Source organism: Papaver somniferum, unplaced genomic scaffold, assembly GCF_003573695.1.
Source record: "Papaver somniferum cultivar HN1 unplaced genomic scaffold, ASM357369v1 unplaced-scaffold_137, whole genome shotgun sequence".
Classification (NCBI taxonomy): domain Eukaryota; kingdom Viridiplantae; phylum Streptophyta; class Magnoliopsida; order Ranunculales; family Papaveraceae; genus Papaver; species Papaver somniferum.
In genome coordinates, this window is record NW_020622934.1 from 19,897,786 (window position 1) to 19,915,142 (window position 17,357).

At 36.0% G+C, this 17,357-nt stretch overlaps 2 protein-coding genes and 1 long non-coding RNA gene across 18 annotated transcripts; 2 read left to right on the forward strand and 1 right to left on the reverse strand.

Annotated features, from left to right (window-relative positions):
* Positions 1-1,290: 1,290 nt before the first annotated feature.
* On the forward strand, positions 1,291-4,141 carry LOC113334904. Its single transcript, XM_026581130.1, has 2 exons — positions 1,291-1,428; positions 3,122-4,141. The coding sequence occupies exon 2, from the start codon at positions 3,132-3,134 to the stop codon at positions 4,023-4,025; it is 894 nt and encodes a 297-aa protein (XP_026436915.1). The 5' UTR covers positions 1,291-1,428; positions 3,122-3,131; the 3' UTR covers positions 4,026-4,141.
* Positions 4,142-4,388: 247 nt separating this feature from the next.
* Positions 4,389-8,914, reverse strand: LOC113334903 (tyrosine-specific transport protein-like). Its single transcript, XM_026581129.1, has 14 exons — positions 8,618-8,914; positions 8,443-8,483; positions 8,019-8,111; positions 7,526-7,600; positions 7,317-7,366; positions 7,022-7,111; positions 6,814-6,870; positions 6,596-6,665; positions 6,194-6,295; positions 6,051-6,103; positions 5,526-5,676; positions 5,305-5,389; positions 5,054-5,182; positions 4,389-4,821 (listed from the first exon to the last, which is right to left on the reverse strand). The coding sequence occupies exons 1-14, from the start codon at positions 8,865-8,867 to the stop codon at positions 4,631-4,633; spliced, it is 1,437 nt and encodes a 478-aa protein (XP_026436914.1). The 5' UTR covers positions 8,868-8,914; the 3' UTR covers positions 4,389-4,630.
* A 439-nt stretch (positions 8,915-9,353) lies between these two features.
* LOC113334814 lies at positions 9,354-15,567 on the forward strand. Of its 16 annotated transcripts, none has more exons than XR_003352977.1 (7): positions 9,354-9,586; positions 9,810-10,152; positions 10,306-10,392; positions 10,912-11,008; positions 11,309-11,401; positions 11,685-11,775; positions 11,922-13,719. It is a non-coding gene; the product is annotated as an uncharacterized LOC113334814 (long non-coding RNA). The 16 variants fall into 16 exon arrangements; XR_003352976.1 differs by having other exon boundaries at positions 10,918-11,008; XR_003352965.1 differs by adding an exon at positions 15,288-15,567 and having other exon boundaries at positions 10,306-11,401; positions 11,922-12,974.
* Positions 15,568-17,357: the final 1,790 nt, after the last annotated feature.

A 17,357-nucleotide genomic window follows, 5' to 3' on the forward strand; every position in this document is an offset into this window, starting at 1 on the left:
TTGGTCCTGCAATAACTTGGTTAATTATGAATTATGCTAAATATGTAATGTGAGAATATTTATACATATATAAATATATTCTTGATGCTAAATATTAATGTAAGAATATTTTGGGATCCTTTCATATTCCCTCTTCCTTGATGGACGGATGAGATTGAATGTTAATTTTAATCCTATGAACCTTGGTCCTCCTTCTACCTATAAAAGGAGCTCTATTACCATCAGAATAGGGTTTATGAATTATTATTATTTCATTACACAAAAAAGAGTCAAGAAGGAGAAACCAAAAGTTCTACAACTATTCTGTGCTAGGTGTGTTTTTGGAGGACATATTGGATTCAATCAATGGCATCCTCAGGTACTCTTAATTTTTAACACAACTATGCTTATGATGTGATTATCATGTTTGTTCAAGATCTAACCATTATATATAGTTATGTATATATATAAAATAAAAATTATAATGGATTCGTGCCATGTTCTTTTGGGGAGACCATGGCAGTATGATGTGGATGCATTGTTTCGTGGCAAGGCAAATACTTATGAGTTCTACTGGAGGGGAACAAAAATGTTGCTGCTTCCGAGCAAGAGACAACAGGTCAGGGAGGAAAAGAGAATGCTTCCTAAAAAGGCTTTATGTGTTATCAATATTGGTTCTTGTGGTGATCATATGTTTATGATTGAACAAGGTAAACTCGAGGCGAATTTTATCGCAATGGGGCAACCCGATACGGGACGTATTTAATAGTATATTGTTGCAAGTCTCCTGTCCAGGTCATTGTTTCTGTTTTGTTAGGATTTACTTATGTTGTTAATTAGTTTTGTCAGAGTCTAATAAGATAAGTGAATCCTAACAAAACAGAAACAATGACCTGGACAGGAGACTCGCAGCAATATACTGTTAGATACGTCCCCTATCAATACAATATTTTTTTTTATCATATTTTATCCTTTTTATCATGTCTATTTTTGATTTGAATAGGATTCTGGGACGAGGAATACGGGCTGTTTTTAAGTTCATTTTTGACCAAAAAAAAATCTCTATATTACAAATGGTCTGGTCTGGTCTGGTCTGGCACTGGGAAGTGAACATCTAGTCTCTCTAGTTCCAAGATCACCTGCTTGCTGCTTCAATCACATTATGATTACTACCAACTGGTCGTTCTCCCTGCTTATAGCTTAATATTAGTATTATTTAGTTTACTTTAGACTGTTAGTTTAATCTGGAAGTGAAGTATTTTGGAATAAGGGGTACCACCAGCATCATGGAGTCTTATTTTTACAACTCACGCGAATAATTTCGAGACACCCACCTAATGTATAAGATGTGATGGTCTCACATCTGAGAAAGAGCGTGCGGCGTTGGAAATGAACCATCAATTTTTAGAGTTCGTTTCGTTGTCTAAATCCTTTTCACAGATATTTCAGGTATGAAATTTGTCCAAGCTTTTCTATCTTTTCATTTATGTTTTTGAAATTAAGTAGTTTTCTATTGGCACAAGAAGAAGCCATGGAGAAGAACTTTTCCCAGCGCTTTTTGAAATTTGTCCAAACTGAGAAGTTTTTTCCCGTTTGTGAAATCGGAGATATTTGTTAGAATTTTTTTTTTCTTTCTTCTGGTCTATGTTAATGTTAATCTTACACAAAATTGGTTAAAAAGACCAAAATCAACAATTTCTGGGTGAAAAAGACATCTAGGTTTTGATACTGTTTAAATGGACAAAAATGTAAAAATAGCCAGGATGTAAACAGTTTCATCCTGCCCATTTTCAAATACTTTTTCTTATTTTTAATTTACACAGGATGCATCCAGTTTCATCCTCGCTATTTTTTAAGTTTAAGCCAGGATGAATCCAGTTTCATCCTTGCTATTTGTTCTGTGTCCATTTCACCCATACTAATTTTTACTCGTCCATTAAAACCGTGTTTTAAAAATATTTGGACAAATGACCCATTTTCCATTAATCTTAGGTACAAGACCGCTACTTAAGACCTTAGTCACGGACCTCTTCTGGCTTAGGCTAGCTAACAATATCTTTTTTTCTTTTCATCGGCTGGCTAACAAGATTTTTTTTTCTCTTGACTCAATTATTTCATCCAAATATGGCACACCGGACTATGACTCGAATGTTATATCTAAATCTAATTTGTTACATCTGACTAAAAAGTATGAAATGATAAAATTACAGAATCTTTTTAAAATAATCAGAAGTTTGCCCAACAATTCGGGTACAAGCTATATCTGACTTTTCCAAGTCAGATACCCACAAATGCAAGTAAAAAAACTTAACGACTTACTCGGATTTGTGACTTGCAACACTATCCGAGTTACAAGTCACAAAATAGGGGCGAGCATGCATCGGCCAACCCGGCAATCCACCCAGGATATCTAGCCTGCCATCTGTGGGTTGGTCATGGACGCATTTCTAAAAGCTCCATGTATATTGGGTGCGGGTGCAAGTCCCAAAATCCATTGGACGTTCACACCCGCTAGGCTAAGGAATAAATGGTAAAATTAGCACATATATAAGGATATTTTTTTCTTTGAAGGCTATTTGGGGGATTCACCACACAAACAACTGACATTCAATTTAACATTTCTTTGTTTCAATAATTTAACACTCTTTCGATTTGAGGAGTTTAACATATAAATTATTCTTTATTACGATGTTACCTATTTTTCTATAAAAATATGAAATCCATAGGTCTACCCACATTCAATCCGCAATCCCGCCCATTCACGGGTGTTGAATCCGCCGATGATGGACTGATATGGATTAAAATCCAGCACCCGCCAATTTGGTGGGTTGGACATGGGTGCCCCCAATTCCACGGATTCCACGCATTACCGATCGGGGTGAATTCTAAATCTTTATGTGGGAGGCAAATTCTCGATATGAATGTGCATGGGCTTCGGAGCCCAATTTTTAAAGGTATTAAGCTAGGGAGTCAGTTGGGCTGGCTGTGCATCCACAACCATGCTCCAAGCTAGCTCCGCCCCTGAACTGTAAACCCAAGAAACTTTAGCAGTTCTAACATTGTATAGCACAAGGCGAGATGTTTCTGATACCAAAATTTCTATAATCTAGCATAAGTAATTTGTCTAAATATTTTGTTTTAGGTTATCTAAAATGGAGAATAATGGAAACACAGACAGAAGACTTGGTCTTCTCCATACCACCGGAAATGCAATGTTGACAACAGCCTCCAAGGCCTACAAGAAAGCAGAACTACTGCCTAACCCAGTTGGCACAATAGCACAAAAACTAGGTAGAGTTGTGAGGCCAATTGTTCACACAATCAAAAATCACTCCCTAGCAATCCTCTCTTACACAGATGATCGAATCTTATATGCTGCAAATGTTGTTGAGAATGTCTTCCCTCCATCCAGCTACATCTTCAACAAGATCGGCATCCTCGTACAAGTCATCGAAACCCTGCCGGTCAAATTTGACAATGCAGCCGACAAATTACCAGCGGTAATACAACGAGTGCCGCATTTGGAATGGGCATTATCCCAGTTGCTATTGATATTGAGTTTCTTGATTAATATTACATTCACCGATTTGGGTGTCGATGGAGCTGTTGAGAAAGAGATTAGAATTGACACCAATTCACATGATGAAATTGCTACAAATAATAACCGGCTCACTGGAAACGAAGGGATGTGCATCCAAAGCAGTACTGGCAATGAAGAAGAAAAAGAAAATGAGAAAGAAATCAAGGAGATGGACAAAGACGTCGACGTGATGGTTGAAAAAAGAGACGTTAATGAAGAAGAGATGAACGAAAAGAAAGATGCAACAACTCTGCCTAGTTTTTTTAGTGAAGTATTAGAGATGGATATGAAGAAAAACGAAGACGAAATAAGGCAACAACAACAAGAAGAAGAAGAACAGTCCGACGACAAAGAAATTGTTAGTGTGACTAAAAATGATGAAGTAAAAGACACTAAAGTGATCAAGAAAGAAGAACAAAATCCAATTGAAAAGTTCTTTTCTGCGACAGGGTGGTTTAAAAAGTAAGGAAATGTTGGTGACAACGAGGAACAAAAAAAAGATGGCAAGTGTAAGACGATTTTATATATTTGAAGCATATAGATATTCGAACATGTGAAATATATTTTTCTTTTCAAATGTAATGCCTTTTGTCTCGGTTTAGTCTCCTCTTGTATGCATATTGCTAGTGTGTTTACTCGGAAATTTGGTTGGTACTCTGAATGTTTTACTTGGGGGCTGTAGCATGTGAACTCAGAAACTCTTCACATGCGCCTAGATGAATTTCCAGTTTTAACTGTCCAGTGATGTAGATGGCTATCTAGTCAATAGCTGGCTCCAACGAATATAGTTCACCCTGAAGTTGTTTGACAGTTCGCAACCTCATTCTCATTCCTGACAAATTCAATTCTTATATTAACCCGAGACAGCAGTTTAAACAATCTTGATTGCATCTTTCAGTAACACGCATGACTGGTTACATTCTATACAACATAGCAGACAAAATTGTCTCTCATATTACATTTTATACGTAATCACCACAAATACTACACAATAACTTCAATGTGATACAGTAACTTTTTTAGGTCGTATACTCCAAGGCTATTGTTAACCCTGCTCAAAACTGTTGCTATTCATGGGTGAAGTAGAAACCCCAAGTTTTCTAGTATCTCTGAAGAAATTACATAGCCTGCTCCTCCGATCATAAATGCCAGGGTGATTTTGCCTCCTGGTACAAGTCGAGGTGTGATTTGTGCCTGAGCTGAATTTGACTGCCTCTCTGACCAGGACATTGCAGCAGGAAGAATTCCAAACAACACTAAAACTACAAGCCAAAGTTTACTTTATTGTGTCAGAAAAATACTGGAACTGGAATGGCGGGATATAAAACGACATATTACCATGCAACAGCTGCATCACATATAAAGCGTCCAGGTCATCAATGTTCCATCATTTTATAAATCTAGTGTTTGATATGAAGAGTTTGAACGTTTTGGTGCACCCGACCAGAACATTACAGGCAAAACATAAACATAAGAAGCGAAGATGTATCCTACCTCCATATGTCCCTGCAAAATCCAACGCTTTGAAAAATATCTCTGGGTCGAGCAACGATAACACCAATGGCGGAAATAGTGTCAACAGGTAAGGTAACGGCTTCCTCTGACCAGAAGGGAGTTTCAGCACTGGAAATTCCAAATCATGAAACAAAGGAAAAATTTAACTTACCGAACGCAGCTTCCAGGATTAGAAGTCTGTCTTTGGTACCATATTTATTCATTGTAGATAAAACAGGGATCCAACTTACAGTCTGATAAGAAATCAGTAAGGCCCAATACAAATCCAATGTACGATGTAGCAATCGCAAGAAATGAGAACACTTCAATTATTGGCTGCAGAAATATCACATCCATCACAGTACAATAAAATAGGTTATTGACTGCTTAAGATCCCGCCCAAAAACTATGATGTTCTGTTTAAGTTTGAGTGCAAGAGAAACATTCAAGAATGACACCACAGGCCACTTACCCCAACAACACCATTGCTAGATCTTAGTAGCTGTATTGGATCACTGATCTTGTCCATTCCTACTTCAGGACTTGGAATGGTTCCGAGAATCACGCCATCCCAGACGAGAAACAGACCAAGAGGAATAGCTGTACCTAGGACAATCGCAGTTCTGTAAAAGTACCAGTCCCGGACATAATTGCAGGTTAGTTACATTGTTACGCGACATGTATGATTCATCGAATCTGACGGTGTATGTTGACGCCTGTTATTCGATTCTATGAAGACTTCAAAAAAAATTGTCCATGTGATATAATACTTAACTAGATTTTTCAGTTTATTTTTGTGAAAGTTGCTTGGGCTGATTTCACTAGTTTCTGGAGGAACTTTACCAAAAATTGAGTTTTTCCAGTTTCTGAATCTTAGTTATGGACCAGTCTTTTTAATTCTGGCCATTGAAGTACGAGTACTTGAGAGTAAGCATGCATAGACAATGGTAACTTATGAACCCTAATAATTTAGTAGAGCGACTGTAAAAATAGTCACCTTACTTTTGATAGGTTCCCCTCCAGATCTGTACAAAGAACGGGTACCACATTCTGGAAATAGCAAATGACGCAAGTTTACTTTATCACATAACCTTCAACGAATTATTCCTATGTGACAGTAAAATTTGGTTGAGAAAATACCTGGTAAACAAACGAAAGGGCTATTATTGGTATACTTAGCGGAACAGCTTCAAAATTGGCACGCAGAAGGGCTTCCCAGTGCAGGTCACCGCTGGCCACTCCCTAAAGAAAATACAATGCATTGTGTAACATATTAGTTCTTCATAGTCCTTACTATTAGGACAATCATGAATGAAAGACAGAAGAATTTCAAGTCTTGCGCTAAGGCACGTCGGACTAACACAGCACTAACTACAGAACTTTTCATTGATAAACTGCTGTAACTAAGATAGTGGACTATGAGGTAATTGTTGATTGATTGAGAATTAATATGCCGCAACAGAAAAATGTAACAGAGTTCAGTTGAGGAGGAGGCATCAAACTGAAAATTTATGGAGTTATCACAAGTGAAAGGAGAATTACCACAAGGGCTGCAAAAGAAACGACGATACTTCCTACTAGAACCCCGTTAACTGCACCTATAAACCGCTGGCTGCAAAAGAAATGTATTCAAATACAATTTCTAAATAGAATAAGGTCATTTCTTGTCAAGAATGTATCGGAATTTAGGTTTCACCCTTTTTGACCTATACATGTCTGTGCATAGATATAGAAGTATATAGGAAAGTCATAAGTCCAACCTTCCAAAGTAGCAAATGCTTCCCAAAACCAATGAAAATAGGGTTGCGCCCTCCCATCTGAAATAAAAATAGTACTTTCTATCAACTTTCAGCAATAACTGACATTACTTTCAGTTGGTCAAATCCAATAAAATGCATCACCCCCAAGAATAACGCCCTGATTCCTACATTAGAATATGATATATAGAGACAGAGTTACTGTTCATACAAGGGAATGCCGAGAAAATTGGTCAAAATATCTGAAGAGCGAGCCGTGTACGCCACTAGAAGAGCATAGTGTATAGAAATATATGACCAGCTGCACCACAAACAGAGCAATAATCTCGAGTTACAATATAATATATGAATTTTTCAAATACAAGATACTTGAAATTCTAAAGGTACGAAATTCATTCCACTCGTAAGTCCATGACATGACAGCCCAATAATTTGAAAAATTAACGATGAATTGAAATTAAATCGCACTTGTGTAGTAACAAACTAGCAATGGCATGTTTACCTACCAAGCAACTTGAACACCTACGCTTCCGAGAGTTCTCTTGGCCATTGACACCTGGAAACCGGCACATGATAAGCAATCTAACGTTATTCTGGTTATTGAAAGATTTCTGACCAAAATCTTCAGTTTGACCCAGTTTCAGTAAACAAGATTCTGCACAAAACAAGCGTACCCAACGAATTCTTCTAAATAAGAGAAGTATAATGAAATTACCAGAGAGACACCACCAGAACCAAGTTCACACATAGTATTTATGTTGACTTCTGCGAGTAGCAATCCAGATACAACCTGCATTAAAATAGTTCGCGAAGGATATGATTAAATACCCAGTCCAGTTACAATCCACATAATTGTGCACTTATAACTAAATCGTGTATCTGCATTCTGAGGGTTCTTGGAAGACCAATGTCGGACATTCAATTCTCCATTTCAGAAAAAAGGTAAGGGAAATAGTTTAAGTGATTCACACAAAGAGGTAAACATGTACATTACTACGTTGAGTCGTTCATTAAGAAACTACTTTGATGGGGTAACCACCAGTCGTTCATGAATGCCAACTACGTTATTATATGTATATCTGCTCGGTCGATATCAATTTGAGATGTATAATTATAAAAATGTGCATTTTGCATTAATCCAGGCTACACGCATTTGGAATTATAAAGACGAAGCAATAGCTATACAATTTCACAACTTGATTCATTACCATATAAAGCCAACAGAAGATACAGGTGATTGCTGACGCAAGAAATCCAGCTTCTTGTGTCACCGCAGGAATAGCGAGTATACCTGCACCTACCTATAGAAATTTAATGGCACTTGAAAATCAAAATTTTACCGAAAATAAAAAACATCAAACCTATGGCCCTGCTTGATATGCTAGAATTTTCATACTGCAAGCAAAATTCATAACATTGCACATGAAAGGTGCTGCGTAAAATCCACAGTGAACTCAGCCTAATTATATGAGCTTTTGCAAATGACTGCAAAAATTCACAGCGATTTTCGCACTTACCAAGCAACTATGAATTTGGTGTGACTGCGAATTTTCACAGCTGCGGATAAATGCAACATACCAAGCAGGGGGATTGAGCTTCAAATAAACAGAATGGAACGTAATAAAGTTGTACCGTAGTGCCAGCAACTAGAAGTATTGCACTAATAAGGCTCCCTGTAAACAAAAATCAAGTGGGAAAGATGCTAAATTTCAATTCCAGAAATATAAATTGGAATTCATAATTTTTTTCTTTTTCTGAAAAACCACTTGGGGACTTTAATTATGAGATGAAATTGTTAATAAATTACCTGGTTCTCTCTTGAGTGTGACTTGATTGAGATTAGAAAACAGTCTTTCGGAATCTGCAGTAGAATTTTTCTGGAAAGAGCAATTCAGTACTAATGGCTTTAAAGAAGGAGATGATAAACCACGGCTTGACGATTGGAATCGAGAAGTATGTGAGAGTTTCTTTCGAAGAAATTGCGCTGATGGGGGTTCTCTGTTTGTTATTACAAGTGAAATGTGATGATGATGAGGATAGACCGGAGAAATCGCCATTGATCTCTCTCTCTCTCTCTCTCTGCTACTACAAAAGGAGTGAGAAATTGACTGTCAAGAAGGGTAAAAGATTCAGTTTTTAGTGTTGGAGAGGATTTGGGGGAAAATGGATTTGATGTTCCGTCAAACATGGAAATTGCTACATAACTAATGGTGATATGACACCTAACCCAATTTTTCATTTTTCATTTTTTTAAGCAAAGAAAACAAAATACACCACTGCTCTCTGCAATGGGCACCTAGGCGAGGCAATAACCAAACGAGTGGAACACACGACACCATATGACAACAATTAGACTTAGCTAGTAAGCTCGTGGGCTACATCATGAGCGAAATGATTATTGAGAATACATATCACGGTTTGGATAACTTTGCCTAAAGAGTTGTCGGGATCTATTGTTAGAAAAGACAAATTCATGGTCGTGGTTGTTCAGACCAAATTTTTCTCCCGCACGTGTGCTTTAGCTTTTAGAGAGAGGAATGAGTAACCGTGGGCACTCATTCGTTTTCTATATCTATCTCAGTCCCAAAATCCTCCACCCTCAAATTCTTCGTCTTCCTGGCTTACATCATTAAACATGGAAAACGCAGGTTCCATTTTGTTAGTCAAGGGGATGTTCTCCGTGATTTTGATCTTTGTTTTAGTTATCAGATCAATCAGAATTGCAAAACTCAAATTAGTTCTCACATCAACCGGGATTGCAAAACTCAAAGTACAGGTATGATTTTTCCAGTCTTGGTTCTCTGATTCCCCAAAAATTCGAATTTAGGTTCGTTATTTGTATTTAAATTTTGATTAGGTTTGATTCATTATTTGTATAAAAGTTTGATTAAGTTTATTGTGTCCAGGTTTAAAAAGGGTCTGTTAAATTTTAACCTAAGTTTTGATTATTGTTCTTCCTTAGGTTAAACAGTATTACGTTTTTCTCTTTTGTGTTTTAGACTACTGAGAAACAGAATTGCGAACGAGAGTAGAAAGAGAAATGGGCACAAAAACTCTTGAGTTTCTCATATGAGTTGCGTAGAGAATTCTCCAAAGTCTTAATAGAATCATAAATTAGAGGAATTAGATGGTTTCATGATGATAATTCTGGATATCAAGATGTGCATATTACTTAGAAATCTTGGTTGATCACTGCTCTGGATGGATTCTTGGGGGTTGATTGGTAATTGCTTCTGTAACTTCATTTTTTGGGAAACAATAAATGATTCATACCAGAAGATTGTTACTTTGCTCTTAACGAGGGATTCAAATGGACGCCCTGAATCTTTGTTTAAATCTTAGGTTGTTTCCCAACTTCGTTATCATAATGGTTGAATTTCTTATGCTTATGCTAATTGTTGTTATTGCTTTCCTCCTTAACCAGATACATATGCTTTGTTCTTTATTATGTACCACAGCGTTGTTTCTCTTATAGCTTATACACCGTGATTTCAGGGTACCAGACTGTCCAGACTAACAAAGGTTAGAGATGTCACTCAAGTTCACCTCAACAATCATTATTATTGGATCTCCTACGAAGAAGTAAACATAAGCCTAAACCCTTGAAAATGAACTTGACCTCTATATATTTCCTTCTCAATTTTGATCTTAGGTTTCTTCTCATTTTTTTCTATATGAAACTTAGATTGTGCCAGTTGAATCTTTGATTATAATTGTTACCACTTGAATTTTAATTGGCACCAAGGTGTTACATTGTCCTACACTAACTATTTGAATAAGAACATCAGTTGGGGATTATTATTGAAATTATGGGTCGGTATCATTGCAGAAAATCGACGGCATGAGCCATTTCAATCTTCTCTTTTGCTTATCATTCAAATATCTTTCTTATGGACTTTAGTTATTGATTCATATTGGTGATGGATTTCACCGATGTCTCAAATTCATTGGAAGTATTCGTGAAAGCCAAACAGATTTGAATCTCCAAATTTATTTTGATTTGTTGGCTTTTTGTTTGGGATTTGGTTTGTTTTCATTAAGAATCTGAGCGTTTCATTTTAAAAATTAGAGGCAGCTTAGTATTGATTGGGTTGTCGTCAGTTGCAGATTTACCATCAATGTGTTTTTTTGGGAGACACATAGAACTATCTAGGTTTTAATTTGCAGTTCATAATTTCGGGATCGAAGCAGCAACAAGGTTCTTTCTTTCGTACCTAGAATTCAATCATGCATGTCTTTTAATATCAAGTTTCAGTAGTTTGTTCTTCAAAATCATGTTTCTTATTATACTGCTTTGCAATCCAAACCATTTCAGAATGTATGAAGCAGTACAAAGTTTTATATCTGCAGTAAAGATCACTTAGCACCAATTCCATGTTCCCTCTGTAGTTTTGATCACCTAATTTACATCTTTTTAACTCATGATTTCCATCGAATTTAGACACTTCATTTCTGAACTTTTCCAGTGTGATCGCTCATTTTCCGGATGGTATTACAGGGTTGTTAGAGTTCTAAGCAGCATGGGTTTTCATATAAGTAGTTGGACCAGATGCAGTTGATTCAAAGGAAAGAATGGAAACAAAAATATACAGTAAGTCTCTCTTTATCCTTTTACATCCCATAATATTAACCACTTCTTTTTTAAAAAATCCATTGGTTCTGGCCAACTTCAATGCCAACAATTGACCTTCACGGTTTAGCATTTTGTTTGCTGGGTATTATTTCTGAAATCCATACTTCGCACAATGTTTGAACTCTTCTCACCATGTTTATTAGTATTTTGGAGAACAACATTATTCATCGCACTTAATTCCAGTCTTGACCAAACTGCGGTGGCCATTTGTGATTCAGTTCATTTTGTCCATGATGTGCAGCTCATCTTAGGGTTAACCAGCCATCAGTTCTATCATTTTTCTGCTTCTTCGGAGATTACGTCGCATTGTTCAGTCGTAATTTGTGCCTTATGTAAGTTTTTTATTCCCATTAGTTTAACATCAAAACTGTTGGTTTATTTTTGTTACGTTCTTATCTACCCTATAATATTATATATGGGTTCTATCTTCTGCCAAATTTAGTCCTTCCTCTCCATTTAATTGATTTTGTGTATGCAGGGTAACAAAGGCGACCACTTTACCACTTTCAGAAGAGACGTCATGTTGCCCTTAACCGGGTTCATGTCTAATAATCCTCAACAAAGTAATTGGTAACTCCTTTTGCAGTTACTGTGAATAAAGATGTGTCCAGGTTTACTACAACAACTCTAATTATATTCTCTAGCATGTTGATCAGTAAAGAACTCTTTATATTATTTTTTTTCCTTTGCAGTATGTTGATTAATGTCCTCCTAAATTTCAACCTTAAATTCTTGCATTGACTGTGAGCCATTGCGGTAAGAAGCAGCCATTTCATGCATAGAACTCATTGGATCCACAAACTTTATTATATGTACTTTGTGAATGGTTGTCTTGGAAGGCCTTTATGTCCGATTATTTCAGAGTTCACAGTACTATCCACTGAACTGCATTTGAGTTATGTTGTACGGTTTAGAAAATTTTAATTGTTGATTTAGCAAGAAATGTCAGCACCAACACTGTGGATTAAAGCATTAAAATGATAAGGATACAATGCGCACAGGTTGGGTAGTTGCGCACAAAGTAGTCCCCTATTGAGTGGAGATTACACTCAACCGAAAACAGTTTTGCCTAACTGTTCGCAACATAATACATATGTATCTTTTTGTTAATTGCTAGGAGATGCAGAGAAGGTAATCAAAATTAGAGCGTATATATGTCGTTCTTTTCAAGAATGTGTAACATGGTAAAGTCACAATAAAAAAACACTTTGATATCATTACTATGAGGAAATCTATTACAAGTATGCCTCGAACTTGATGATCTTAATTTTTCCGTAATGTCAAGAGTGTTCATTTCTTTTATAAGTATTCTGTACCCAAAGCCTTTTATAAGTATTTTGTACCCAAAGCCTTATATGAAAAGCTGTTTATAATGCTATTGATCCTAATCGAGGTAATTATGTGCACTCTTCCACATGCTATTGGATCTCAAGTTTCGTATTGTCGTACCGCAGCAAACTATGGCTTGACCCAGCAAATGTGAATGTCAAAGAGGTGATATTCCCATTGGGGTGTCTTCTTGGTGCTACAGGTACCAAATTCGTGCTTTGTTTATCTATAAAATGTGTTTGGTTAGTAAAATGTGGTGTAATGTTATTGAGAACCACGGTGTTATTTATTATGCATATACACTGGCACATGAACACAGCAAAAATAAAATAAAACTCATTTGCCATGTATTATGAACACAGAGCAAAAATAGAATAAAAAAAATCTATCTATTATGAATATAAACACCATATACTTATCAAACGGTCATACCCACTACTCTCTGGCTATGATCATCTTGATCTCGTTATCTATAACATTTTATCGAGAATCCCTGAACAAGAAATTATGAGCATAGATTGAGACACCCATTTGGCCATTTGGGTAGGCCGAGAATTCAATTCTTCTTATATTCTCTAGCATGTTGATCAGTAAAGTACTCTTTATATTTATTTTTTTTGCCTTTGCAGTATGTTGATTAATGTCCTCCTAAAATTCAACCTTAAATTCTTGCATTGCCTTTGTTCAGCCATTACAGTAAGAAGCAACCATTTCATGCGTAGAACTCATTGGATTCACAAACTTTATTATATGTTAATTTGTGAATGGTTGTCTTAGAAGACCTTTATGTATGATTATTTCAGAGTTCAGGGTACTATTCACTGAACTGCACTTGAGTTATGTTGTACGGTTTAGAAAATTTTAATTTTTTGATTTAGCAAGAAATGTAAGCAACGACACCATGTATTAAAAGCATTCAAATGATAAGAATACCATGCGCACAGGTTGGGTAAGAGTTTAGCACAAAGTAGTCCCCGATTGAGTGTAGATTACACTCTGCACAACGGAAAACAGTTGTGCACAAACATTCTTTTTCATTTTTATTAGTTCACGTTTATTGTCTAAAATTTTATTGCCTTCTCTGCATCTCCTAGCAATTAACAAAAAGCTACAAATGTATTATGTTGCGAACAGTTAGGTAAACTTTGCCATCAAATTATGTTGCATTATGGCAAAACAACATATCTTTTCAGGTGTAACAACAACTCACCTTATAGATCTTTACGTTTTTCGTGCCGAATCGTCATAAATCTCGGTGGAGTCACTTTTTAGTGGTTTATATTCCACAATTCTTTGTTAGCCTCAATTGGCTACCTACTGCCAGTTGTTGGTTTTCCACGTATGTCCATTTTTGGATAGCATACTCCCTTTAATGTAAATTACGTTAGCTGTTAGTCCTGCAGCAGAAACCACTATGGTAAAAAAATTAGTTGGGTGGGCAATACCTCTGGCTTAAAACATGGTAATAAGGACGAGATAACTAGGATGTCTTTCTTTGGTATATCTATGGTATAACTGTTGTCATAAACTGTAGGACTGCGTTTGTTTGGGAGTGTACCAAAATCTACGGGGTGTATCAAAACCCATATAAAAAAAAGAAAAAAAAACTCACTATTTAATGAGTACAAAGAAAATTAGTAGAAGGATTAATTGGAATATGACAAGTAATTGGACGATATTTTACTGTTTATGCCGACATTGAAAAATCATGCCGATTTTGATTGTCGGCATTGAAAAACCATGCCGACATGAACAGTATAATATTCTCCAATTACTTTCCTTATCCCCAATTAATCGTCCAATTAGTACCCAATGCCCCTTTATAACATTAAATCTTTCTAAATTCAAAAATTTGCCATTGTTGATTCTTTGAGCTGTAAATATCTTGCTTCCTTGTGGATGTTCCAGGTGTACAAGAAGCAAAAATCATATGTTTCTATGTTCATCAGCAGACTAAACCCCATGCCGTTATGTAAAGTAAATACCAAAAGTGTCTTAAAGAAAAAGAACGAACTGCGCTCCTAAGATGATTCAAGAGTCGAGACATATTTTGCTTAAATTGTTATCTCTATTTTCGTCTTTTGTGAAACATATCATCTCTTATAGTATCTCTGCATGGTTGATTATTCTGCTAAGTTTTCATGAGGTGAAGTACATACCTTGACCTTTCGGGATCACCATATTGTTCGGTGAATATGGAAAAACTCGGAAGACAGTATATTTGAGGTTTGTTAACACGACATGAAAGATAAGGTAGTTAGGTCGTAGAAGATGTATAACGATATCTTGGGATCACTCACCAACAACATGGTCATTAGTAAAAATCAACAAGGACCAAATATATACAATCCCTCTGAATATTGAGTTCAATGTTTACAAGAAATAAAACTCATGAATCTTTGTTTGGATAACCACCTAAACTCTGGAATTCTTAGATGTGGTAAAGTTTTAATGGCCCTGTATGGTTAGTTTTTCACCAACACAAATTTTTAACTTATTTTTGGTCGTTTTGCAGATGTTCACTAAATTTCTCAACAAACACAACAGAAGCATTCCGTCTTGGACTCTTTTAATACCAATAGTCGACTCATGGGGTGAATAGGATTTCGTTGGTTGTGTTTACCTAAGATGTTAGTAAATCAGCTGCACAACTCCTGGATCAATTAGGTTGATCATTTAATCCATGTAAAATGTATTTGTAAGTAGTGCATGAATCAAATGTGAAGTGTGACCCTCATAACAGCTCTTAAGTTTCTTTGGGTATATATATTTGTCATATGTTATGTGTACCTACATGCGGCAACAAAGTACTTATATTTTAATGTTGATTGTCATATTTGTACTAAGCTCAGCATCATTCGTCGTTTACATCATCAATCTTTGCTTAGAGTAAGAGTATCAGTTTCCTTGAGTTAAGGTAAACACACAATCCCTCCCTAATACTGAAAAAAAATCAGAGATGAAGTACTGGATACTAAAGATGTAGCCCTCCTTTCTAAAACAAGGGTATTGAATGTCACAATTCATGGCCACAAAAGGATTTATATCAGAAGTGTTATTTTAGAAAGGGAATTACCGAAAATTTATGATGCCCGTGTCATTACAGGCATATACTATTCGGGTTATATACTAAATCATATATGAGTATACATGGGAAAAGATTTGTGGACCGCAGAGTAAAAATATCTATTGGTTTTTTTTTTTATTTTAGTAATGATAAGGAGGGTAAACTCGATAATTAATAAATGTTAAATTTAATACGAGGGAGGAGACCCCTCACACTTTTATTTTTACAGTATCTCACACTTTGGGCACTATCTTTTCTACAAAAACCAAACAGTAGCGTATTTGAAGCTAATATTTGGGATATGTTCGTCTTACAAAGCTACCCACGAAAAATAAGCACATTCTGAAATGGTATAACTCCGTAATCTACTACTTTGAAAATCAACCGTCGAAAACCAATGAATTTTCAACGGTTAAAATTAAAATCCGTAAGGGCTTAGTATTTCGGAATATGCTCAGTTTTTGTGGATATGTAGCGCTTTTCGAGACGACATATTCCCAGAATATTAACTTCAAATACTATTCCATTTAAGTTTTATTAAGAAAAATATCTTCCAAAGTGTGAGATAGTGTGAATCGAATAGTGTGAAGGGATCCTCCCTCATTTAATATCCAGATAAAAATTATCCCCGCGCCTTTTCGACATGGATTAAGCGCTATATCATATTAGTACGATATAAAAAATTAACCAATGTCAAGGCCCGTGCCGCTACTTCACGGGTCAAGGCCTAGTTATAACATAAGTGAAAGGCGCAAATTGAAATTTTGGAATTAGGGATGTGATATCTTGAAATTTTGGAAAGAGGCGGTGAGTTCTTTGATCTCCAAGGAAGTTCTTCCTATTGATTTTCTCAATGGTTACAGCAACATCACTCTCAATCAAAATCTTATATTATTTTCTTAATGCTATGAGTTAGTGTGGACTGTCGATCAAAAATTGGAACAAATTCCATGGGGTCTAACTTTTGTAACTAACTTTTTTATTGATTATGAAAAAAGCTCTGTTGCATCACCTGACGTCAGCTAGAATTTTTTCTCAAATGAAAATTAGTGCTCCTCCCACCAAAAAAATCTTCAACAATTCTGTGTTCTTGAAGTTCTTCAATCAATTTTCTAGTTTCATCACCAATCTCTACATTTACTTTACCTCCTCTAGTACCAAGAATAGTTTCAGAAAAAAGGAAAAGCACAATTACATTCAAATAAACCAACATATCATTGAACACAGTACCATTTTTTCTTCCATAGTTAGAAGCCAAAACACACAGACCACCTTTCAACAGAAACATCCAAACATTAAAGCTATTGAAAACGTAAAGAAACTAGACCAAATCCATTTCATCACCACTACTATCTACACATCTTTTCCATCACCAGGGAATTCCAAACACAACATCAATAACACAAGAAGAACAAAAGAGAATTACCAAAAAGCTAGATTTACCATTACCCATCATAAGTTCAAAAGGACTGGATTTAAGCATCGAGAAAGCCACTGTGTTAAAAACCTGCTCATCAT